Source organism: Bos javanicus, chromosome 19 (assembly GCF_032452875.1).
Source record: "Bos javanicus breed banteng chromosome 19, ARS-OSU_banteng_1.0, whole genome shotgun sequence".
NCBI classification, from domain to species: Eukaryota; Metazoa; Chordata; class Mammalia; order Artiodactyla; family Bovidae; genus Bos; species Bos javanicus.
In genome coordinates, this window is record NC_083886.1 from 30,133,047 (window position 1) to 30,160,261 (window position 27,215).

Sequence of the window (27,215 nt, forward strand, 5' to 3'; positions counted from 1 at the left end):
CCACATTGTTTAAACAAAGTCCCCCTAAAGCACAACAATTTATTTTCAAGGTCCCTGGGTCAGAAACCACCCAGATCTTCATCACTTTACTACCACAGTCAGTGGTTCACTTCTTCAGCTGCTGATGACCAGACCTGCTCTTACTCTAGCGTATAAGGGCTGAGTGGCTGACCCAGACCCCAGGGGTGTCCTCCTCACTATAGGCCACTCTTACCCACAAGCATTGCAGGGGCCTCTTCCCTCAGCATTGACCCCCCGGGCTGAACCCCTCCCCCGTCACTCCCCAGTAGCGGCCCCACGACACTGGGGCCCACCAGTGCTCACCATCTCCCTCCTCTCGGGTCCTCTCCCTGGTTGCTCTGCCCTCCCCACCCTTCCCTGTTTATGTGCCCCCTCTCCTTGTCTTTACCCATGGTCTCAGTGACATGGAAGGCTCTAGAGCCACACTGCTTGGGTTCAAATTCTGGCCACTCCACTTCCCGTCTGTGTGACTATGGGCAAGCTATTTAACCTGTCTTGGTCTCACCAAGACATAAGGATAAGAATACTGTACATGAGGATAAGAGTACTGTACAAAATGCCCCGGAAACAGAATCTGTAACACAGTAAGTGCATGACAAACATTGCCTTTTCTTCTTCTTAAGCATTTACCAGGCATGTTTCCTGGTGTTTCAATAGCCCCTTCCAGTGGGATCTGTTTAGACCAAGGCTCTGGTAGAGGGTGGCCCAAGGCAGTGGCCATTTATACCCCATGATGCTGCCCATCAAGCCATGGTGACAGGGGCACACAGAGAGGTCAGCCAGCCCACCTGGCCCATCTCAGCCCAGCACATGAGGCTGAGTTGCACAAACAGGTTCTTTGTTCTGGAGCTAAACCAGGGAATTGGGAGCAATGCAGGCTCCCCAGGTCCGCTGTGCTCCCCAGGTCTGCCATATTCCCTAACAACAGTAACCAGGTCCTTAGGATAAACCCGCCTGAGCTTATTACTGTGATAATGTGAGTGATTCTAGTTTTGTTTCCAACCAAAGAAAGAAAGAAAGTGAAGTCACTCTGTTGTAATCGACTCTTTGTGACCCCACAGACTGTCGTCTACCAGGCTTCTCTGTCCATGGGATTTTCCAGTCAAGAGTACTGGAATGGGTTGCCATTTCCTTCTCCAGGGGATCTTCCTGACCCAGGGATCGAACCCAGGTCTCCGGTACTGCAGGCAGACGCTTTACCATCTGAGCCACCAGGGAAGCCCAAAAGATCTCCCAAAGAACAAAGGTTTAATTACCATGTGTCTCGTGCTACAGATATATGCACTTAAACGACAGAGTTGGACGGAAGGAATACATTTCTAGTTTCAACATTCTGAGTCATCAGCAAGATGGCGGGGAGGCTTTCTGTCACTTGCGGAATCAGACTTTTTAGGCCATCAGCGAGATAACTAAGACATGAACAAAACTGGTTTTTGTCAGTCACCTTTTAACATCCACCCCCTTTTCAAATCCAGATTCTCAGGGTTTGCAAGTATTATCAGGACCAGTGTCTTCATGACTGAAGGTGAATGAAGAGCAAACTCTTTTCCAGTTAATGTCCTTGTCACTCTGGAGAATGGCCCTAACCAACCACGTGTCTCCAATGAGAAATCATGGAGCTTTCTGGAGCACAGGGTGGAGCCAGGAGAGAAGGAAGGGCGGGAGATGAGAGCTGGGGAAGGTCACTGAGGGCAGGACGTACATGGGTCTGGATGGGGTCTAAGCTGGGCCGAGAGGAGAAGCCACGCATCCTCCATCCATCACTAACTGACTCTGTGCCGGGTATGACGTCAGAGGCTGGGACTACAACAGTCAAGATGGACGTGACCCCTCGCCCCAAGGAACTTCCATGCCAATAAGAGAGAGATCCCAATTACCACACAATACGACAATCACAAATCACGGGTAAGTGCGAAGGAGCCAAACAAGGGGCTATGATCAGAGCTGCTTTGATGGAGCGCCTCCTCCTGGCGACCTAAAAGTTAGGATTTAGTCACGAGAGAAGCTGAGAGTGTACCATGTGCTGGGCACTCTGCTCACCGTCTTCTGTACATCAACTCGAAGCCCCATAACAACCCTGCAAACCGACAGCATGATTGTGACAATGATGATGTCGGTGAGAGAACCCGAAGCTCAGAGACGTGAAGCAATTTACCTAAGGTTTCAAAGCTCTTTTGTGTTGGGCCTTGGATATGAACCTGGGTTTCACCAATTTCAACAGTCATGGTCAAAACTTTGTAGTAACATTAAGACCGTACAGATGTATGGTTGGATGGCAACACCGACTCTATCAACAGGAGTTTGAGTAAGCTCCGGGAGTTGGTGATGGACAGGGAAGCCTGGCGTGCTGCAGTCCATGGGGTCGCAGAGTCGGACACGACTGAGCGACTGAACTGAAGACTGTACAGAGGTATAGGAAGTCCTATGAATACCGACAACACACCTTCCAAACCACCCTCTCCGCTTCCACTGCCAGTCGCCTGGTTTCAGATGAACCTACTGTGGACAACTCTGCCTTCCTGCTCCAGGACCACCAGGCGTCAACAGTCGCCCTCTGCTGCTCAAGTCAACCCTCCTCTTAACTGTGAATTCAAAGCCTAACCACATCTAGTCCTTGGCTTCTCTTAGAGAACTAAAGGAGACAATTATTGCTTGCAGAAAATGAGAACATCTAAGTTGCAAATAACTGAACAGTCAACAGAAAACCTATATAAACTGAAGTAAAGAGGGTAGTTAATGGCACCCCACTCCAGTACTCTTGCCTGGAGAATCCCATGGACAGAGGAGCCTGGTAGGCTGCAGTCCATGGGGTCGCGAAGAGTCAGACACGACTGAGCGACTTCACTTTCACTTTTCACTTTCATGCATTGGAGAAGGAAATGGCAACCCACTCCAGTGTTCTTGCCTGGAGAATCCGAGGGACGGCAGGGCCTGATGGGCTGCCATCTATGGGGTCGCACAGAGTCGGACATGACTGAAGCAACTTAGCAGCAGCAAAGAGGGTGGTTAACAAACAGAATGCTACAAACCCTTTCTTAATGAACTGGTCACAAGCCATCAGAAAACACAATGAAAAAATCTGACTCATAACTAAGCTAATAAACAGAGAACAAAGAACTTAATAAAAATGGGCAGGATTGATAGTTTGAAAATGCCATAATACTGAAGGGACATTCAAGAATAAGTCTGAAGAAAAAGACAGCCAGACTCATATGCCTGGATGGGAAGATCCCACACTGGGCACAAGTCCCTTCTCTCCAAATCAGCAGAAACATTTAACTCAGCTACAATAAAAACAGCAACGGGGGTTCAGGAATCTGCTAAATTACTGTGAATCTGCCAGGGAGATCCCTATATTTTGCAGATAAGGAAACCAGGGCCTAGAGAGGTGAATAAAACGAAAAACATCTAAGACAATCAGTGTGGAGACACAAACACTCACCACTGGACCTTTGCTGCCACAGAGCTGTGTGTGTGTGCATGTGTGTATGCATGCACACGCTTGTGTCCACATACCCATGCACATGTGTGCTTGTGTGTACATGTGTGTGCATGCATGTGTGCACATGTGTGTGCAGGGAATAAGGAGGAGAGCAGGTTACAGAGGGCCTTGAGTGTTGTCACCAAGCAGACCCTGTCTGACAGGTTTCTGCAGAGAGAAATGGTGGCAAAGAGGAAAATGGTTGCTAAAAGCAAATTCGCATTTTCCCAAAGCATGCCCTGGCTTCTGTGAGGAGGGTGGGTTGGAAGGGAGACAGGGAACAGGGTCAAGAGATGCCAGGAGGGACCCAGAAGATGGCAGGCACCTGGAGGAAACCTGTGAGGCTTTTCCAGAGCCACTCAGGAAGCAGGATCCACAGGGACTGGGCCAAGCGCAAGGGGAAAGCCAGAAATGACTCCTGAGGATTTGGCTGGAAAAACTGAGTGCTTGGTGGTCTTGCTCATCAAATCAGCAAATAGAGAAAGAAGAGCGGGGCTGGAGAAGATCACAAGCCTGACTCTGGACATTTTGGGTTTTATTTCGAGCAAGTTTTGACAGCCTGGTATTTGCTTTTCTTCCACTGGGATTATATAAAACTTGTCTGTTGGGCTAGCCAGCCATTGAGGAAAATTTCCTATTTTGGTGGGGGGTTTGGAGGCAGCCAACAATCTACTTTAAGGATCCCAAGTGTGAAGCAGGCATGGCCTGTTGGAGCGGTTGTCAGAGTGGTAAGGGGCTCGGGTACTGGTCTAGCAGACGGCTGATAGAGACCCCGCCCTGCAAGGCCCTTGGGGTCTCCTGCCTGTGCTCCGTGCTCCTCTCAGAAGCTAAGCCCCACACCGCCTCCCCATTCTCTCCTCTCCTCTCTCCCAAGACTCCCAGATACTCACTTTACGTTCTTGTACATGTGATAATATTTTGGTTGGTCCCTGATGATATTTTCTTACCAGAATCCCTCCTCTTTGACATCCTAGGCTACGTGCATTCACTCCTTGTATTCCTCCAAACATGATGGTGTTTTACAGTCTGGTAAGAAAGTTTCAATGGAAAGGCACGTAATTGGAAGCCATCCTTTTTCATTAATGAAACAGTGTCTCCAGGTGTCTGTTTTCTTAACTTATAACGATCCCCCGTGTACCCTGATCCTTAGACTGAGCTGTTGATCCGAGAGTGGCGAAAGGTCAGCCAGAGGAAAGCTGGCTGTCTCCTCTATTCCACACGCCTCTGGTCAAACTCTCTGGGCAAAAGAAGCAGAGTTGAGCTTCCCTGGCTCACCTGTGGCAGCCTACCCAGCTGAAAGAGGGATTCTAAGAGGAAACAGGCCTTTCTGAGAGCCAAGAGTTGAATCTGCAAATTCAAATGTGTGAAATGAGACAGTGGCTTTACGGGGATGAATCTGTCTTCCTTTAACCAAATGAAGAACCGTATGTACCTACTGGATGTCTAAGACACCCATCAACACAGGTGGAAGCAAGAGAGCTTAGATGTTTATTGTAGAACCTTGCTAGGGATGCTGGAGGATAAGGCAGTCCAGGAAATCAGACAGGTATAGGAAAAAGGGGGCTTCACGGTGACAGACCCCCTAAATGGAATGTGACTCCAGACTATCAGAATTTGAGAGAAAGTATTTTGTGGAGCCCTCAGGACTGCCTGTAGTAACTTCTGAACCCTCCACCATCAAATAATATGTTTTACTCTGACAAGAAGCTGTAGATAATTAGAAATGTCTTTCGTTAAATGAAGGAGGCTTTTTCCTTTTGATCAACAGTCAACGTTTTGTGTTTCAAACAGAATTCTCAGGGTTTTCATTTCATAGGGTCAGAGTACAAATTTGAGAAAAGTACTCGAATGTAGAGCTTTTCCAATAGATGGAAGATACCCTTTTTACTTCCTGAGCTTAAACTGTAAGCATCTTTTGAAATAAAAAACAATGTTCTTAAGCAACTAGATGTTTCCCACAACTTCTGTCTGTAGGGATTCCAGTTCATTTTCTGGAATTTATTAATCAAACACCAAAGTATTATCTATTCAGAAAAGCCTGATGGAAACTGTAACTTGAATAATATTCAAGGATTTTTTTTCTTTTGAAGCAGAAAGCCAGCAATTACTGCACTGGGGAAGGCTTTTTTTTTTTTTTTTTTACTATGGTGCATTTCCTCAGGAGAGGAAATGATTTTTGAGAATACTGAAGCCTTTTCTTATTCTAAAGCAGGCTAGCAACACCTGTACACAATCTTTCTAGACACAATGAGACTTTTCTGAGGTTTCATGTCATGACCATTTAATTTAATAGCTCTAAGAGCTTACCCAGGACACTAATACCTCAGTTAACTGGCACGATTGGTGAATTGGGGATTCCAGTTAACTTAATTTTTCCATCAACGAATAGTAACCCATTTATGCAATGAAATTTCCCCAGCAGGATATAGGGGATCTGGACATCTCTTTTTCAGGTATGTACAATTGTATGTTTTGTCTCTCAGTTTTACATTTAAAAAAAAAAAAAGAAAAAGAAAAATCAGCATTTTCCCGCCCATAAATCTTCAAATTAATAAGCCAATAATCAACCACATGTCAGAGGCCTCACCAAAGAAACAGAGGTTAAGCTTAACTGTGATAGTATTAGTTAAAGAAAATCAACTTAGTGAGTAAAAGAAAATATATTTCTCTCCTCCATGGAGCAGTCATTTAACACACAAGGCATCAATCTGCACACAGGTGCCACAGAGACAAACAGTACACGGTTTTGGGATCTCAGAAGCTCATGGTTTACATATAGATGGAGTCGAAAACTTCAAATGATACAAGAAATGATGGGTGTTAAAATTTTTTTTCCTTCAAAAGCATAAAAACCAACACTTGCTTTTGATGAATCAAGGCAAATGAAATGTACTTTCGGAAATAATTAGTGAAAAGAAAATAAATTTAAAGTTGCCTTTAACTTTTTAATAAGAGTCTCTAACTTTTTAATTAGGGCTTCCCTGGTGGCTCACTCGGTAGGTAAAAAAATCCGCTTGCAATGCGGGAAACCCAGGTTTGACCCCTGGGTTGGGAAGATCCCCTAGAATAGGAAATGGCTGTCCACACCAGTATTTTCGCCTGGGAAATACCATGGAGTGAGGAGCCTGGCAGGCTACAATCCATGGGTCGCAAGTGTTGGACACGAATTAGTGACTAAACCACCAGCACTAATTTTTTAACCAGCAGAATAAGGACCGATTTTATATTCTGACTTCAACTTAGCAGAATTAGAAAGCTTCAAAAGTTGTTAGGAATGAAACAGGTAAAAGTAACTTCTGAGAAGTTCTGATGTGATTTGTCAGGGGCCCAAAGACCCTGGTTCCCTGGGTTATTCTCCGTCATTCACCTTTCTTTCTTTTTTTTTTTTTTTTTTGCTGAGCTGTGTGGCTTGCAGAATCTTAGTTCCCCAATCAGGGATTGAACCTGGACCTTGACACTGCAAGTGTCAAGTCCTAACCACTGGACCTCCAGGGAATCCCCCGCACTGGTTTTACGTTTTTATTAATATATGCAAAGTCTTTCAAAGGCACGAATGGGGCTTGGTTTCTTCCCTCTGATGGTTTCCAGCAGGCAACCTTAGGATCTGAAGTTTTCTGGAATACTAGGTTCCACGCTCCTTGCATCTCAGTCACCCTTCCCCTCCACCCCTGCAATCCTGATTCAGTGGTTCTGGGATGTGGCCCAAGAATCTGTATTTTTAATAATAGCATCATGTGATCCTTATCAACAAGAAAAACATATGGTCCTGGATAATATGATTTGCCTAAGCACGGGGTGGGGGGGGGAGGGGGCAGGGACTGGGGCCGGACCCGCGGGGAAGTCATTGGAGCTAGGAGGGAAAGGTTGATTTCCAGGCCTCAGGATCCGGAGAGCCAGCTTCAGTAAAGCCTGGGGCTGGACTCGGGAATCTGCATTTTAAAAAATAATTTTCTTTACCTTTTGGTTTTGGCTGTGCTAGGTCTTTTGTTGAAGCACAATCTTTCCCTAGTTGTCGCAAGCGGGGGCTACTCTTCGTTGTGGTGCACGGGCTTCTCACAGCCATGGGTTCTCTTGTTGCGGAGCATGGGCTCTAGGGCACGTGGGCTTCAGCAGTTGCAGCTCCCGGACTCCATAGCTGTGACGCATGGGCTTAGTTGCCCCTAGGCATGTGGGATCTTCCTGGATCAGGGATTGAATGTGTGTCTCCTGCATTGGCAGGTAGATTCTTTACCATTCAGCCACCAGGGAAGCCCCTGGGGAATCTGCATTTTTAATGAGTGCCTCAGGTGACATCTGGGTTGTAAGAAACATCTCTTTGGTTGCTGATAAGCAGCCAAACTTGACTTAAAACAACAGAATCAGGAAAAACTGAAGTCATGATCCAGGGGACTTGCCTGGCAGTCCAGTGGTAAAGACTCTGAGCTTCCAATGCAGGGGGTGCCAGTTTGATCCTTGGTCAGGGAACTGAGATCCCACAGGCCATGTGGTATGGCCAAGAAAAAATAAAGTCATAATCCAAAGGGGGAAATCGGGGACACCTTGGTCTTCCCAGGCCCAACTGCTTCCTGGATCTACACTGGATGGGCTGTTTCTGAAAGGCCTGCCTCCAGGAGGCCAGGGCTCAGTCCAAAGCACTGTGGGCCATAGGGCCTGACCCTATATGGGGCAGATCTAGAACACCTATGGGTGGACGTCTGGTCCTCTGAAGCAAGAATCACCTTTGGGAAACACACGGAGCGGCAAACTGTCTCTGGGAAAGGCCACGGCCTGGTTATAGCATGCCTGCAAATCGCAAATGAGACACTTCGGTGTACCATCGCTGGGTCATAACCACACACCCTGTTTACTACAAATTCTGCTCAAATAAACCTGTCTTCACGTACAGTTGCTAAGGCACTTGTGCTTAGAAAAACAAACACTTTAAACACAAACAATACCTTCACATTTTCCCTTCAAAAGTGACTGATTTGCTCAGTGCTGAAAAAGCTGCAACACACTTCTGGAAGCCTCGCATCACTGCGCTTCACATTTGCCAATAACTATACGGACCTCTTGGAGAATGCCAAGGGAAATACCGGACTTGGGAAGGCTAGGAAGAAGGGAAAAAATAAAGCGAGATCATACAGAGGATGAAAAACGCCTCTTACATGCTTCCCCGTGAAGTCAGACTATGTTTCTTGCAAATGCTGAACTCCATAAGCACCTCACAGTTTAGCTGTCTTGATTTCAAACCCCTGCCCACATGGCTCACATTTGCAACTTAAATATTCGGTATGAAAACAATGTTATTTGACAGGATTCTTCTCTGGAGGGGAGAAGGAAAGGCACGTGTTTCAGCCCACACACATACGCTGATCTTTGACTCAAAGTATTGCTGTAAGACACGCAATTATTTTGGCTTCGGAAGACTATACTGTCTGCTGTGTTGGGGTGGGGTGGGCAGTTACCAAAAAAATCTTGTCTTGAGCAGCGCCAGAACCGAACATTTTTATGTGTGTGAGCTGGAGGGATTTTATTATGCATGTATAGTACAAATGGTTCTTTTTTCATTTTGGAAAGAAAAAAGGCACTTAAGGGGAAAAAAAGAAAAGGTTTGGTGGGGAGGCTTTGCAGTGGTATTTCACCTCAATACATCTTTCAAGTTTGATGGCTCGTAAGCTCACGGCTTGGTTCTTGTCTTCAACCTTGAGACAACGCTAAGCTGTCCGCAGCAGCTGCAGAGGCCAGGTCTTTAAATGAAATAGAGAAATAATTGCTTCAGGAAACAAAGGGAAGAAGGGGGGAAAAAGGCCCGTGAGCTGAACGACATGGCCCCTTGGGACTGCCTGTGGTATGTGGTCCGGATGGATATAGTGCAGTGTGCTAAGAAGGGATCCTTGAGCAGCCCTGGAGAATCAGAAGTGTGATGTGGCTGGAAGAGTGTGAGTTTTAGAGACACACCTGGGCCCAAGCCTTGGCTCTGTGACTGATTAGCTAGTGACCCTGAGAAAGGGCCTTGCCTCTGGGTGGGGGCGGGGGACTCCCGGTTCCTTATCTGCAGTAAGGGAGTACTTCTACCTACAGCAGGGACTGCAATGAAGACTGGAGGGTACAAGGTATGCGATGGGCTGGTTCCGTTAAACACGGCCAAACTCACAGTTACCTCTGCCCTGCCCCAGGACTCCATCTCTAGGGGGAGAAATGGCATGAGCCCGTGATCCAAAATAATAAGGGAGAAAATGACATCCAATCAGATGTATCAACACGGTGCTGGATGACGGAAAGCACACGGGCAAGTGATGAAGGACTGAGAGGAGATGCTGAAACAAACAAGTGAGTAGGGATGGGGCTGGGAAGAGGACGTTGGCTATGGGGCCGGATCCCTCTCAAGGCTAGGGATGGTAGTACCAGGTACTCCTGAAGACAGAGCCAAAAACAGCGGGGCTGGTCAAAGATTACGCGAGGACCCACTCTACCTCACATCCCTCCATCACCCTGCATAACCAACCTCTGCACTATCCTCTTGGGAAAGAGGGCCAGTGGAGGAATGGGACGAGAGGATGAGGATTCTGAGCATGAGGTGACAGGTGCAGGAGGAGGAAGGGAGGAGTTGAGAGGCTGAAAGCAGAAGATAAATACACATTTTCACATGGGAGGTAAGAGCATGCGGCGTCCCCAATATTAGGCTCCCCGACACTAACAGCTAAGCCTCTATTCACCAGGCAGGAGACCACAGGGCCCCTTCTCAGCAGAAAGGGACTAACCAACGAGAAAAGACCTACAGACGCCAGCATGTGGGGACCCCGCTCCCTGTCTGATAATCTCTTGTGAGACCGACAACTCTACACGCCCCATCCACGCATATAAAACTTTCAGATGTCTCTTTAGTGCTTCATTCTTAAATATTAATGGGTAGACAAGAATCACTAGATACCTGACCAAAGAGAAAAATGAGACTCCAAACATACTCCTTCCAAAAAAAACCAGAAAACAGAATTCAGTAAAAAGATACAATGCAAAGAACAGAAGAAAATAGCAAAGAAACAATCATTAATATGCTCAGAAGTATAAAATGCTTTGTATCTGTAACACTAGGACACAGTAGTAACATTTAAGAAATCGGAAAACTTGAGAGTTTAAAAAACAGCAGCAAAAAAGAAATTTCAGGAGAAAGTTTTGAAGAAACGTTCCCAAGATGAACAAAAAGCAAAGACAGGAAAAAGAGGAGAGAAAATACTGAGTTGGTGTAAAAATTCATTTGGGTTTTCATAGTTCATGAAAAATGCTAACAAACTTCTTGAAGGAAATGAGAAAGCCCATTTTCCATCTAATGAATGTACCAGAAGGAAAGAAAAAAGAAAAAAAACCAAGGGGGTAATTAGCAAGACTTTAATGTAATGAAAAATGCCCAGAAGTGAAGGCATGAATTCCAGACTGAAGGGTCGGCCGAGTACCCAACACAACAGTGCTGTACAGGGGAGACTGGACTGGAAGGCTTCCACTGAAATCTAGATGCCTCAGGCCAAAGGGAAGTTCTTGAGAGAAAACAGGGCACGTGACCAAGTGCAGTGGTCAACCTGGCTCAAGAATCAACAAGGAAAGATAGACAATGAAAAACGCCTACAACATTCCAGTCACAAACTGCCTGCAACCTAAAGTTCTGTAGATGTGGTCAATTGCTCAACTGCAAGGAGCAGCATAAAGATATTCTTCAGCTACAAAAGGGCTGAGCCCCAAGGAAAACATTAAAAAGACAGGTCATTTGATGTGCTTTTCACCATATCCATAGGGATTTCTCAGCGCTGAAGTAATTTAGGGCAAGCATTATGAACAGCAAAGGAGGAAAAAATAACAGTAAGTTTAGGAAGAATGAAACAGTGTGTAAGAAAGGAAATCTGATTATAGTAAGCTACATGGTTCAGCTAAAAACATTAATACATTCTGAGTTTGCTCCCTGGCATCACCACCAAAAAAATATTTAACACAGCTGAGATGAAAATGCTGAGTAGTGATTTAACTGACAACTGTGATTTAATGCTGTCGGTGGCACAGAGGAAAAGTGTAAGTGCAACGTCTTCCACAGCAGGAAGTTCACAGACAACACCCAGAACTGCAATCCAATCGAGTAGTATTAGTACAAACACATTATTTAGAAACAAGTAGCAAAATAGAAGAAACAGCGGACAGAGGGGACTTCCCTTTGGAGTGGGAGGGCTAGCAGGGCAGGTAATGGCTGGCCTCCCTTTTCTGTTGGGAAAGGCACCCTGGACCACTGTCTTTGTAAACCATGCTTAGGTGTCATTCTGACTCATCACCAGACTGGGGTCCGGGTTAAATGCCTATCGCTATGGCTTGGCACAGGAAGCGAGGGCAGGTGTGGCCAGAACAGGGACCACATGGAATAAACACAGTATTGGGCTCCAGAGAAGAGAAGCACAGGCCCATGACAGCCTCCCCTGGGCTGCCCAGCGAGCCTAGGTGTGTCTGGGCACACAGATCCACACACCCGTGTAAAACTGCAATAACCTAACAACACACACATCCTAATACAGCTGTCCCAGGTGCAAACCAAACTGCATTCACCTCCTCCCCAAAGGCAGAGAAACCTCGCATCATGAGGAACGGTCATGGAAGCTCCGCTCCGTTAAGTCCTGGATTTCCGGTGGATGGCCATCTTCTCAATCCAGGCCACACATGGTTCTCTATATTACGATTCGTAATTAATCATCTTCCATATGCCCAGCATATATACACCTGTAGATCAACACCTTGACCATGCCACCAAAAGCTCCCATTTGGGAAAGGAGAGGTGGGGAACAGTCCAGAAAACATACCCTTCTTGTCAGGCTGTGCTAAGCCTTCCTGGGAGGTGCAAGACTTGCAATGCAGAGGTCGTGGTTTGATCCCTGGTCTAAGGGGACTAAGATCCCACCTGCTGAGTCCTCCCACTCTGGAGCCTGTGAGCCACAGCTAGGGAGTCCCGGCACCGCAACCAAGATCCCATGTGCCACAACTAATCCCACTGACGCAGCCAAATAAATAAATAAGAAGGGGATGTTACACAGCATGGTGGGTGTGGAGACAAATTCCGGGAAGACAGGGATTTCGTCAGATCTAAATGGAGTATCAACCCAAACACATATTGCTATCAAACAAATAGAAGAGCTGTGAGCTCTATAAAATCACTGTTGAATTATATGCTCCAGTTACAGTGATAAATATTTGGTACCAGGAGCAAGATTGCCTTTCTTGGGAAAAAGTTTGTTTCTTTCCTATTAGATGGTGTCTTGTGTCACATATCCTGTCTCCCTTGCTGTGTTATGTTTCCCTGGATTCTAGTCTTGGTGCTAAATTTAAGGCTCCAACGTGGGCTTCCCTGGTGGCTCAGCTGGCGAGGCTCTGCTTGCAATGCGGGAGACCTGAGTTCGATCCCTGGGTTGGGAAGATGGAGAAGGGAATGGCTACCCACTCCAGTATCCTGGCCTGGACAATTCCATGGACTGTGTAGAGTCCATGGGGTCACAAAGACTCAGACACGACGGAGCAACTTTCACTTTCAATGTGGTCTCAGTTTATTGGTTTGATTAATTCTACGTACATTCTTGTAAATTCGATTTAAATTTCTTCCTTTAGCAGCTTTGAGACTTTACACAGATGCGCACCCTGTCTTATAGTAAGCTACTCCACATTTTCATGACACAGAGGTTACAAATTATAAATAAAATCTACCCTGGGACAGAAGCTGGGCTATCTTTAAGTTTGCCCTACAAGATCCTCGGATCCTGAGGTGGCTTTGGATGGTCCACAAGCCTTGCCAGCTGGTCTTCACTACTCACTGTTTTGCTATTTTATCCCCAAGTCTTGGTCTGCAAGCCAATCTCTGTGAACTTATCCATCTAATTTAACCTGTTGTGTATATTCTGCTGCTATTTCCAAGCAGTAGTTCTCACTGCAATCCTCCAGCCTTGCCTTAGTTGAACTAAGGGGAAGCAGGGCTGTTCTCCTCACATGTCTGTGTGTTCCGGAGTGCAGGCAGGATGCAGCTAAGCGGACCAGAACTCGAATCTGGGAACGGGACTTAGAGCTGCGGGCAGAAGCAGTGTGAATCAGGAGGACCAGGCCAGAGGGGCATGGATGCTGCCCACCGTCCACTGAGCAACTCCTCTTCGTGGTCAAAAGAAAAACATGACAAGTAAGTGGACACTGAACCTGCCTCTTACGAGGGCAAGAGAAAGTCAGTGACACACACTCCCAACCTTGGTGCAGGGCGCCGGGACTTCCCTGTTCGTGGACTTTGAGACCCACCCCTGTGGCTTAGATGTGTCGCCACCGTGTGGCCAGAGAGAGACTAACAGGCGCGCAGGACCCAAAGGGCTCCTCCTGGTTCAGTCTTGGAACGCCTGGCGGAGCCACGGCTCTGGACAAAAATAGAATCTGTTTATTCGACTTGTCTCTTTCATAACAAGACACAGATTTCAGAAAATAATCATATGGCAGACAAAATAAAGAGGAAAAAAGCACTCAGAGGTTTCGCGAGCTACCTGCAAAAGACTGAGCTCCAGTGAGGCCTGTAGGATGAGGTTTCCTCCTTTCACTGCCCCCCTGAAAGAGAACTCCCCCTTTTTCACTTGCGCACTGAGCCCCTTGGGAGCGCAGCTCTCACTGCTGGCTTCAGCTGACCAGGGCTTGTAACATCATCTCGCCTAACTACCGCAGGCTGGTTTGAAAAGGGCAGACTTTCCTTCTGAGCTGGCCATCCTTGGGCTCTTTTTTCAGAATATGCTCCTCAGCTACTGTGCTAAGTCCTCAGACATCGCTAGGTATTCAAAGGTCATGGCCGCTGACCCTCTCCCTAAGCATGGGCCTTCTACCTGGCTGGCAAGTCAACTGCCTGGAGACTATTTTCAAGGCAGATGAAAATAATCCGACAGACAGTGGAACCAAACTTGACTCTCAAGAGTCCCTCAGACTGCAAGGAGATCAAACCAGTCAGTCTTAAAGGAAATCAACCCTGGATATTCATTGGAAGGACTCATGCTGAAGCTGAAGCTCCAGTACTTTGTCCACCTGATGTAAAAAGCCAACTCATTGGAAAAGACCCTGATGCTGGGAAAGACTGAAGGCAGGAGGAGAAGGGGACGACAGAGGATGAGATGGTTGGATGGCATCATCAACTCAATGGACTTGAGTTTGAGCAAACTCTGGGAGTTGGTGATGGACAGGAAAGCCTGGCGTGCTACAGTCCATGGGGTCGGACATGACTGAGTGACTGAACAACAACCAACCAACTGGAAGGTTAAGTGAGGTCATACATAGGTGGGGACCTAATCTGATAGGTCCTTAGACATAGGAAGGACAGGGAAGCCTGGTGTGCTGCAGTCCATAGGATTGCAAAGAGTTGGACATGACTGAGGGACTGAAGTGAACTGAACTGATGTCCTTAGAAGACGACTTCGCTCTCTCTCTCTCTCTCTGTGTACTCACAGAGGACAGGCCATGTGAGGTCACAGCAAAGAAGGCAGCCATATGCAACTCCAGGAGACAGGTCTCCCCAGAGGCCACCTCTGCTGGCACCGTGACCTTGGACCTCCTTTCTCCAGAACCACGAGACAATACATTCTTGTTGCCTAAAGCCAGTCGGTCTGCAGCCCTTTGTTACGGCGGCCCAAGCAGACCGACCATGGGAGCCTTGACCTTGCTGCCCCCTGACCCTCTTATTTATCTTTCAACACTCCAAGTAACCTCTTCCGTGAGGTCATTCTCTTCTACCCTGGCCACTTCCTCCTTGACGTGCCCCTTCCATAAAGAGATTATATCTTAGAACCCTGTAACACATTATTGACTTAAAAAAAAAAAGTCTGTCTGCCCCTACTAGACTCTGAACCCCTTGAAAGAAGAGACATTTCTTAGATAATGAAGAAGTGACAAAATGAAGGATTAGCTGTGTAAGAGCTTGCAAATACAGGTACTTATGTGAACTATTTACCATGAAATGTGTGGCGTGGACTCTACAGTGACACGGAGGTGACGGCCGAACACTCACATCAGGGTTAATACCAGTTAGGTGACCTTGGGGGGCCCACTACTTCACTTCTTGGGGCTGAAATGGCCTCATTTTCTTAAACGTAAATTTTGCTGAAGCATAACACACTTACAGAGGAGCACACAAGTGGTCAAGAACTCAATGAATTTCCTAATTGTTCCAGCTTGTAAGTGGGGATAATGATAGTGTCTGTCACACTGGGTGGGTGTGAGGATTTAATGACAAAACACTTCTGAAGGATGGATGTATCTCATTCCTGCCACCCTGCCCGCCACTTCAGTTTAATGGAGAGATTCTTCATCTACTTAAAATGCCAGACAAGCTTGTCGTTTTAAAGCAGGGCTGAAGGAGGCAATGAAATAGGCTTGGACAAGCTTCCTTGGTACCTGAGAGAGGAAGAGGAAAAACCCTTCTGATTTCAGCATATGTGACTTCTTAGCCACATAAGAAGGGTGAGGGTAAGGGACAGGTTGGTCCCTGGTCAGGGAACTAAGATCCTGCATGCTGCGGGGCAATTAAGTCTCAGCCCCGCGACAGAGATCCCGTGAGCCACAACTAAGGCCCGATGCTGCCAAACAAATAAATGCTGGAAAACAAACAAACAAACCGAAAAGCCGCCCAAAACTGAGGGGCATCCACCCCTGCCAATGTCCTTCTGCCTCTCCTCTGAAGACCTAGGTCCTTCTCAGGAGCCACAGCAGATGTGGCTTAAAAGAAAGATGCTCGCGGAGGGTGCAGCGGGGGGTGGGGGGTGGATTTACAGCCTGTGACCAATTAGCCAGATGGGCTCACCTCCCCACCTGGTTTTTCTCTGGTCGGTGTTTCGCGGGCTCTCTCTCACTTTCATTCCCTCCCCGTTAGCTGAAGAAGGTCGCTTCCCTTTGGCCTGGGGGTTGGCCGTCTGAGGCCAGATTGGGTTCACATCTGCTCTGGGGCTTCAGGTGCCCTGGTGGCCGGGATGAGCTTTCTCCGACGTGGGTTTTAGCACGGGCCCCATGACCTCTCCTCCTGAATTCAGATCTCACCAGGGTTGTCCACGTTTTCCTGAACTCCAGCTTCAGCTAGGGCAAATGTGGTTTGATTAATTCCAAACATATGTTCCTTAGAAATGCACAATCTTACCATATCTGCCCTTCCTGTACAAAGCCAACTGGGGGACTGAGTTTGAGCTGCGAAACCCCCAGGATTTGGAGGGAGGAGGGGACTAGCCCGTTTCCGCATTCATTCTTAACGCTATTGAACGCTGATTACACTACTTGGGCCTCCAGTCAGTGGAGCATGGTGACTTCTTTCTAGAAGCCCTCCTTTCAAGTTCTCTGTCTCTCTGAATGTAATGTAAACTCCTTTACTTTTAAGCTCAGGTTTGTCTCCATCAATTAACGTTGCCAGCACCTGGAGATGAAGAGACCCCGAAGCGGTTATCTCGTTAAGAACTTTGAACTTGGGTATGGTATGAACATACATCACAGAAGACAAACATTTATCCTGCCTACTTTTTTTTAAACAAATTTCCAGAGTTGAAAAAGCCTACAATTGCTTCAAAAGCCAAAGAAATGAGACCTGACATGTATTTACAAAGGCATTTTCATGCATTACACATCCGCTTTCTTTTTCAATCATGGGTTTACTTTCCCAAGAAGAGCGCCATTTGTAAACGCAAAACAGAATCACAAATGTCAGTTTTTCTGACCGGCATTTATTTCCCAGGCAAACATTCTTTGAACTGATGTTTCCTTTCCCCTCCTTTGTCCCTCCTTTGGCTAGGGCAGTCAATGCATGCTTTCCTGCTCAAGTCAGCTCCGGCATTTTGGAAAATTCTGCACAACTGCAATTTTCTTACTGCTATTCCACAAATATCCTTATGTTTAAAATGCATGTTATCCACCATCCCCCTCAACAGTGTGCAGGAGCTAAAGCTCTTCACCAACCAAAGAAGCTTTTTTTAATGAAATATTTTTATTTTTATTTATTTAGCTGCAGCAGGTCTTAGGTGTGGCACGCGATCTTCAGTTGAGGCATGCAGGATCTACTTCCCTGACCAGGGATCCAGCCCAGGCTCTCTGCATTGGGAGCGTGGAATCTTAGCCACTGGACCACCAGGGGAGTCCCCGCCAAGATTTTTTGTGTCTGTGTAATTGCAGCTCGGATCTTTTGCATTTCTTTCTGCTCTTTTCATTTTGGCAAACGTATTCCCTGAATCGTATGTAGGAAAGACAAACTTAAAATGTCTGTTACCCATCTTTGGCTGGAAAAGACTAATGTAGAAGGAGTGATGGATGGGAAGGGAGTCTGCTTCTGCATCTAATGTAACTCTACAGCATCTTGTGCACAGCAGATACACAGAATAATTTGAGTGATGTAAGAATATCAGATATTAGATCTCTGGATACCTAATTCAGAGTTCCTTGGGTTATATAAAAATTGTTCAGGGAGGAAAGCTTAAAAAATTTGGTGTCAACACTGGATCATATTTTAAGCCCAGGATAGATGATAAAATAATACTGATGAAAATAGTACAAATTAAGCTGATTCCTTTTCACTGGGCAAAAATTTTCCTAGCTATTCTCACCACGTATGTCTGTTTTTCCAGATGAACTTTAAAATCATGATGTCAAGTAACCCCCCGCCAAAACTCCCTTTGGAATTCTGAATCAGATTATGTGAAATTTATATATCAACTTGGGGAAAAAGTTACATCTCTGCAATTTAACTGAAGCCAGCCAATCTGGGACTATAGCATATTCCTACACTTAATCAAATCTTCCTTGTCTGTAGCTATAATTTTTCCTGCCTAGCAATTGTCGCCCCAACCAACCTCCACAGTCTTCAGAGGAAACAGCCAGCCTGTGCCCTGGACCACAGGCTAAGTTGAACATAATAACCCATGTTTCGGGATAGATACAAGATTCCAGCCAGGTCAGAAAGAAGACCTCCCTACGACTTTCCTCACTGTTCTCAAGAAGCAACCCTTCCACAGAGCAAGGGGGACTTGAATGTGAGGCTGCCAGTGGTCATGTTCTCCACCAGGGAGACAAAGCCAGTCTGAGGCAGGAAAGATGAAGCCGAAGCAGAGATGAAGGAGTGGAGGATGTAACCCCACCACTAACCCGAACAGTGACTTTGTGTGTGCTAGAAACAAGTGCTCCTTCCTATGACAACATGCCATAAATCTGCCGACCCCAATACATCTATGATGACTGCCTATGAACGGCAAGCCTTGGGGTTTAGACTTGTTTAGTGCACGCTCTGAACAACTGAACCCTGCAGTCCAAAGGGAAAGAGTCCTAGGAGCTTTGAGAATCATATGTTACTGATCGAAACACGTTGCAGCTTCACTTGGTTCAACCTAATGCAATGAATTTCGCCCCCCAATCCATCAGATTGGCAAAATTCCAAAAGCTGAGCAACACACTTTCAGCAAGGCTGTGGAGAAATTTTCATAAAATACCAATGGAAGGACTGAACCCTACAGAGGGCAATCTGGCAAAATTGATCAAAACTGGCGCATGTGGGAGTCTGTCCTACAGCTGTATCACACACCCTTCAACACCTACAATAATGTATGTGCTCGGTGCAAGAGACAGTGTGGGGGGTAGGGATATGACACACACACACACACACACACATATGCATATTTGCTTGAATCTGCAAAAAAGACACACTAGGAGAAAACATGAGAAGCTTTGTAAAAGTGGTTACTATGTGGGGAAGGAGGAAGTGAAGCAGACAGGAGAGGAGTGAAATTTCCAGAGTACATCTTGTTCATTAAAATATATATTCAAAAGAAAAAGCAAGTTGAAAAGTTAAAAAGTAAAGTTACAGGTAGGTATTTGGAAAAGCTGGCCTTTTAAAAACAACTCATTGGCCAGTCTTAAATAATCACTACAGTATATAATCACATACTTGCTGTTGCTTAGTTGCTCAGTCGTGTGTGTCCGACTCTTTGCAACCCCATGGACTGTATGTAGTCCATCAGGCTCCTCTGTCCATGGGATTTCCCAGACAAGAACACTGGAGTAGGTTGCCATTTCCTCCTCTGGGGGATCTTCCTGACCCAGGGATCGAATCCACATCTCCTGTAGTGGCCGGTGGATTCTTTACCACTGAGCCACCAGGGAAGCCTCAATTATGTACTTACAAAGATCCTTACCATTATCAACAAAATGAACAAAAAAACCCTGAGTCTCAATTCTCTTTTGGGCTGGTTATTTTCCATTTGCCTCTCTCGATCTTTCTTCCCCTCTTCTCTGCACTCTGGATGGGGGATACAGGTGGCTGATCTCCACACACTAAATCCCCTGGGCTCTCCTGCTTTCTAGCTTCCTGTTGGGTTGGCCGATGGAGGCACTGGCTGGATCCCAGGTCAGGAGAGGGAAAGGCTGGTTTATTTGTTCTCGTGTCAGCACTGTAGTTCTGTACCCCCTTACATCCACACGTCCTGTCTGCTGCCCTCTTCTCTGGTTCTAGCTCTAAGTCAGCTTCAGAAACACTGTGTTTTTCCCCTTGTGCTCCTTTGGGATGGGAGTTGACAGAAGTGAGTAACAGCTTCCCACTGCGGCTGATCCCTGGTGCCCCAGCATCTCTTAGCTGGTCCCACATCCCCGCCCACACTCCCTGGAAATCACCTGGATGAACATGCCATCTATTTTACGCTGGAAACCTGGCTGATCTATTCAGTCATCTGCTTCTTAGACCACTCACATTTGTTCTTTTCTCCTTTGTATATCCCAAGGCCAGTTTATTCAGGGAATGTCACATACACATTCTTTTTTTGCTCCCAAGTACCCTTCTGCTTTTGAGGTTTGTGACTCTTTTCTTCCTTTCTCTCTTCCTCTTAACAAGTCTTAAATTCTTCCCGCACGGTCATCATTTAACCTGTGAACTCACCTTAAAGGTGTTCACTGAAGTATCTCTAACGACTGTGCTCTCATTCATCCAGCCATTCATGCAGGAAATATTTTTTGAGAATTTAGATACTGAGCGTAAAATGGTATGTGAAAGACAGACAGGATCCTTATGTACATATAGGAGGTACAACTTTGAGGAGCAAAAGACCATACAAAAAAAACCCTGCAATTACAACAACGAATGGACTTCCCCGGTGGCTCGATGGTAAAGAATGCACCTGCCAATGTAGGGTTTCATCCCCGGGTCGGGAAGATCCCTGGAGGAGGAAATGGCAACCGACTCCAGTATTCTCGCCTAGAAAATCCCACGGGCAGAGAGGCCTGGAAGGCTACAGTCCACGGGGCTGCAAAGAGTCAGACACAACTTAGTGACTAAATAACAACTGTGAAAATGGTATACAAGAAAGACGGACATGAGACTCCCCAGCCTGGGGATTAGGGGACATGAGACTCCCCAGCCTGGCGATTAGGAAGGGCTTCCTAGAGGAAGGATGAGTGAGCTGGAGATCTGAAGGATGGGAGGGTGCTGACCAAGCAGGGCAGGAGTTTCTGGTTCTTCCCTCTTCCAGGGCCTCTCTTCAGTCGACAAGGGCATGCAGCCCCCTCTGCCTTCAAAGGATACCCAGCAGAATCTCCCCTGGCCCCCTCCTCTCAAAGCAAACTGTATTCTAACTTTTTTCCTGCATAGAAAATCCATTTTGTCCTTGCTGGATGGTGTGTGACTGTACTCACAATGTCAAGGATACATGTGAAATATACCTAAAAAAGTACAACCAGAAAGTATTAGGAAGTGTATTTTTTTTTTCAAGTGATTTTTCTTGCAATGAACAAGGTTATTCTTCAATTTCTGACTTGACTGAAAAAAGAAGAGAAGGTGGGGGTAAATTAGCATGATCCACTGGAGAAACAAAAACAAAAACCTCCCAGCCCCTCCAGGGAGCCCACATCCAGAGCTATTTGCAAAACTGCTAGTCCTATCTTTGGAAGGACATTTTTCTCACCCATTTATGCTGCAAGGGAAAAACATCTTCCACGAAGCAAACATTTTTTAAGATTGCAGCCTTTCAAATTCGTGGTACTTGTGATAAAGGGTGTTTTCAAGCCCTCTTCTTCACTTAACCTGCCAACTAACATGGGAAACCATTAGCTCAGGCTGCTACAATTAACTCAGGGCTGCTTGTTGAAAGGCTCGCACAATTCCCAGCTACTTATCATGCAAACAACCTGGGAGACTCATTTTCCTTGCAAGGCAGTAGGAGGGGTAAATTACTGAGATAAGTAGATTATTGGGGAAAAAGTCACACTCAGAAGCCTTATGAAATGATTAAACCCTGGGAAATTCATCCCCCAAAATCCCTGGCCCCTGACAGTACACATTCATTACTGGATCCTGGATGATCTACAATGAAGAACCTTCTCGGGAAGCAATAAATACTAGGACTCTGATGAATTTTCATTTAACTTTCCAAACAGTTCTTTAGTTCTGATGGGTGAGGTTCACCCTGTAGGGAGCAAATGAAAGGAAAGGGGGAGGGGGGACAGGTTATCAGACTTTAAGATTTAAAAAATTTTCTCAAATAGTAGAGGTACAGACACTGATGCCAATAAAATGATTACTCTAGGAAAACATGGGGCTTCCCTAACCTCCTTGCATTAACTCCATAAACTCTGTATGTGCTGTGTGTGTTCAGTCATATCTGACTCTCTGCGACCCCATGGACTGCAGCCCACCAGCCTCCTCTGTTCGTGGAATTTTCCAGGTGAGAATATTGGAGCAGGTTGCCATTTCCTACTCCAGGGGATCTTCCCTACCCAAGGACTGAACCCACATCTCTGGGTCCCCTGCATTTGGCAGGCTGATTCTTTACCACTGTGCCATCTGGGAAGCGCATAAACTCCATGCAGATAGAAGTTATGTGATTAATAGCCACCAATAGCCGTGTTCAAGCCTATTGCAACAAAATACATCTTCCCTGTTGGAAGTATTCCTTGTAGCACACACTAGTCAATAATCAAGTTGACTATTATTAGTCAAATTGACGAAAAGCCTGAAATGATGTTTCAGAGAGAGAGAGAGAGAAAAAAAAAATGTCCAGGAAAGGAATGGAAATAAATGCAAGTGATCTGGAGGCAGAAAACAAACCCTTGTTTCTCTGGCAGGAGGGAGAAACCAACCCAATGACAAGCCTACCGGGAGCTCTGATAACCGAAATCTAAATAAGAGAACTTGGCTGTGGAGGCTGTTAGTATCAGTGCTGACTTTCTGCTTCCAGTAACTGAACTGTGAACAGCCGGCATAAACAGGCATGACATTTCCCTTTGAGGAGCGCAGCGGCAACCGGAGGCATTCCAAACCAGAGCGGAGCGCTCGCTCATCTTCACTCTTGGAAACAAGTCAGGGAACCATGAACTCTCTAAGTCAAGCTTTGCGTGGAATAATTGAACAGGGTGAAATACTGCTGCTGCTTCTCTTTTAAATGAATACTCTTTGACTCCCAGGAATTTAGGCTTCCCGACACCTGTCTGACAGGGCAGAGGACCTGCAGAGATTCTGCCTGGGCCAGGATGGGCCAGGAGGCTGACCATGAAGCCCGAGGGTGCTTCTGGGGAAAGGGTAGCGGATGACAAAGCAGCGCTTTTAAAAAAAAAAAATTAATTTAAAGGGAAGATCTGCTTTGTACAAATTACATTGTAACCTGTCTCAGTGTGAAACCTTCTATAAATTCTTTATTAAAATTTTTGGAGCTGTTATGGGCGTGGTGATGGGTGATGTGCTTGTTTGGGGAGGAAAGGGTAGTGTAGTGTGCTGGGATTAAGTCTGGATGGGGGAGGTGGGGCAGGAGAGGGTAGTATGCCCTGGCGATCTGTTCACATGCAATTTACAACAGGGCTACCCTCACTTTTATAGACGGAATCCCTGGAGCTTAGAGAGATTGTCTCCTGTCCCAGGTCTTAATGCTTGAGCTGGCGTTCAAGTCTCCATGGTCTGAGTTTTGAAGCCAAAAAATGATCCTACTGCACTAGACTTATCTTGGAAGACAGTAGAGGAAGGAAGTACTAATTGACATCCTTTCCTAGTTGGCAGACTTTCTTTAGAAGAGAATGCACTACTGGGGGGTAACAGGATTGCTACTGAAAGAAGAGGACTCAGGAGGTAGCATGGGACATCCATTACCCTAGCTATGCAACAGCTGCCCCAAAGTTTTATCTGTGATAGTATGACACCAGATTTCACAACAGAATTGAGATTTGAAATGCACAGTGAGGAAATAACATGGGAGATAAAAAAGATGTTTTTTCATAAAAAAAAAAAAGAAGGCTGCCAGATACATTAATGGGATGTAGCTTTTAGAAACCACAAGTTGTGGTATTAGCATTGAGATACTCATCACATTTTATGGTTACATAGAAAAAATGTTCTTAATATCCACATAAAGATGCACAGGTATCTTGGCATCCTTTAAAACAGACTAAGGGAATGCAGGTAGGGTATGGTTTGAATCCCAGCTCAGCCACTGACTAGCTGTGTGGCTTTGGGCAAATCATTCAACCTTTCTGTGCTTAAGTTTCTTCATCTGTACAACGTGGACATTAAATGTTCCCATCTCCTTGGACTATTAATCAAGTGCTTGGAACAGCACCAGGAACATAGTACAAACTTTCTAAGCATTAACTCATATGATATCCTTAGTAATAAGTATGTGATGGGAGCCTATACCAGCCTGGAACATTTTCAAGGTTATCGTAAGAGACAACAAATGCACTGCTGCTGCTGCTGCTGCTAAGTCGCTTCAGTCGTGTCCGACTCTGTGCGACCCCATAGACAGCAGCCCACCAGGCTCCCCCATCCCTGGGATTCTCCAGGCAAGAACACTGGAGTGGGTTGCCATTTCCTTCTCCAATGCATGAAAGTGAAAAGTGAAAGTGAAGTTGCTCAGTCGTGTCCGACCCTCGGAGACCCCATGGACTGCAGCCCTCCAGGCTCCTCCATCCATGGGATTTTCCAGGCAGGAGTACTAGAGTGGGGTGCCATTGCCTTCTCCGAAACAAATGGACAGGTAGGTCCAAAGGGTGAGACACTTGAGTGCTGGCAGGAGTGTGGCTGAGATGAATACTCGTTCGGTCGGGGCTTCCAGGGAAAGGAAGCTTCACTGACATGTCAGAGGAGAGGGATGGTGAGGCTGAAGGGCGCTCTGAGTGGAGTGGGGAAGAGGGATGAGAGGAGGCAGAGAAACTTTTACAGGTGATTCCACTCCGGATATACAGATGCCAGGCTGTAGCCATGGAGACGGAGAAAGGATGACGCTAGAACGGTGGATGGGTCATCCCACTGCAGGATGGCAGGAAGCAGAGTAAGAGAGAACTGGGGATTGAGCACCCAAATCCTCAAGGAGCAATGGTGGGTGGCTGGAAGGTCAAGACAGATCATATCAATGGGGTTTTAGTTGCTGATGACAACAGTCACTCTAGCTAGGTTGGGCAAAGGGGGCTTTAAAAAAAAAAAAGGAGCACCAGATCTTCAGCACAAGCCGAAAACCAGATCTGGAGGATATATAACTGGGACCAAGAGGGCCAAACACACGAGGTGACAGGTGGGCACCACCACTGCAGCAGCCAGTCACGTGACACACAGGACAAGAACTGGCCCTCCGATCTTAGCTGGGCTCCTCGTCAACAGCCGAACGTTCCCAAGCCCATGCCCACCAGAAGACCCGGTCTCTTAGGGTTTCGCTGACACCTCACGGTGGTCACTGCTATTTTCACATCTTTAAGGTGGAAGCCAGGAAAGATGTGGAATCTCAGTGGCAAGGAGTCTGAGAAATGTAGCTCGTAACTTTCCAACCTCTGTAATTCAGGGAGGAGAGTTAGGAGGGGGCTGAAGTGGGTGGTGAGGGAGTCGATCAAAACTCTTTGCCTAGGATTTCCCTGGTGGTATCACGGTGAAGACTTTGTCTTTCAATGCAGGGGGCACAAGTTCGATCCCTGGTTGGGGAGCTTGGATCCCACAAGCCAAAAAAAAAAAACCCAAGCCATCAAACAGAGAAGCAATATTGTAACAAATTCAATAAAGACTTAAAAATGGACAACACTGAAAAAATCTTAAAAAAGAAAACCAGAAACTATCTGCCAGAGGACGCTGGAAAGGAGAAGCTGACTTCATGTGGCATGGGCTTCTCTGGGTGGAATAACAGGAGGGCAGGAATGGAGGAGCTATATTTTTGTGGTTCTGAGATATAAAAATTGGTGGAAGAATAAAGACCCTCGACTGAGCAACGAGTGGTCAGAGAAAACCTATGCTTCAATTATGAAGCAACGTTCTAAGGCAGGAGTATCACTTCATGATGACACACGATGAGCATCTTGGAAATTCTGGCTCCAGTTGAGACAAATTTCTCCTTGTAACCTGGACTCATCTGAGTAATGCCCTCTCCTCCCCTTCATCTAGGTTGTCTAAGTCTGCTGTCTTTCAACGAGTCTGTTTTAATTTCCTTTATTCCACATGCACGCTTGCATGAAGTCACCTCTTCACTCTTTAAATTCCTGTAACATTTTACCTGTATTCCTCTTATACATTTTATCTCATTTTGCCTTGTATTGAAGAGATACTTAGATACGTGTCTTATCTCCTGTACTGAAATATTTAGATCCATGTCCTACTTCCCCTTGAGGCAGGGTATGCATCTGATGAACTTCTAGTACAGTTCCTTACAATCCTAAAATCTATGAAGAATGAATGAGCTGTCACGTGGCTTCTCACTGTATCAATTCCTGGAGAAGTATTGCCAGGTTTATTCCTGGCAAGCCTTTGAGGTTCCTTCCAACCAAAACACAAAACGTCTAAAAATGCCCATAATTCTGGGCCTGGCTCTACCTAAGCTATGGGCCTCCCACTAGATTGAGAGATTGGGAATGTATCATTTACATCTTTATGCATCCCAAAATCCCTACTATAGTATACACTCAAAGAATCCTTGCTGGCCTAAATCCCAGGCATGGACGGGCCCTGAACTTTAGCTTACTAAGGACATCTACCTACTAAGATCTCTGTGTGAGTATTTGGGCAGATGAATAGCAGTAACAGACATAAGATCAGATTTGCTCTGAAAGAAACTGTTCAAGAGGAGAAAAAACAGAGAGGCATAGAAGAGGAGGCACAGCTCCACCACAATGAACAGAACTGGGGAGGAAGCACTGGTGAAAGAGAGCTTTCCCCAGATTTCTAGAGGACAGAAGACAAATGTGGAAGGGCTGACTATGCAAAGTGAGGAGGAAGCAGTGGCTGAGAAACCACTGAAGAGAGTGCAAACTTGCTAATAGTAACAAGCACGGTTCCTGGGAGGCTCCAGACTGAGAGACACCAAGCAAGAGAATGAGAGAAATGGAACTGAACACAGGACTCACTGAAGATCTTTATATGAACCTTCCCACCTACTAAGTAGCAAAACCAAGTGTTGACACCTATGTAAAAACGAGGAGTGCTTTCCCTAAGGAAATTGGGCAAAAGCTCCCTGGGGCACCAGAGCTACCAGTGTGGGTGCTGCTGTCCTACAGCTGAGTCCTCCGCCTGTGGCATATTGTGAGGGGTGGGAAGGGGGTCCTCCGCAACCTGGCAATGAGGCCTATCAGTCAACTGGATCCATCTGTATACACAGAGCTCCCACAGCCTTTCTACTTCCAGGTTCGTGCGTACAAACTCATCCTGAGGATTCATCAAAGCAGTTAAGCAAAGTCCATATCATGACTAGGAAAGCATCAGTAAACAAATAGAAAAACTGACCATAGA

General features: G+C 46.2%; 1 protein-coding gene across 8 annotated transcripts in view; it reads right to left on the reverse strand.

Annotated features, from left to right (window-relative positions):
- STX8 (syntaxin 8) overlaps window positions 1-27,215 on the reverse strand; it is a 206,833-nt gene that overhangs the window by 21,602 nt on the left and 158,016 nt on the right. Inside the window, exon 9 of one of the 8 annotated variants that reach the window (XM_061391047.1) lies at window positions 9,000-9,231. The exons of the other annotated variants lie outside the window; for them this stretch is intronic. Coding sequence (XP_061247031.1) covers window positions 9,162-9,231 — 70 coding nt within the window. The 3' untranslated portion in view covers window positions 9,000-9,161. Of the gene's footprint in view, window positions 1-8,999; window positions 9,232-27,215 lie in introns of those variants that run through there. 8 annotated transcript variants of the gene reach the window in all.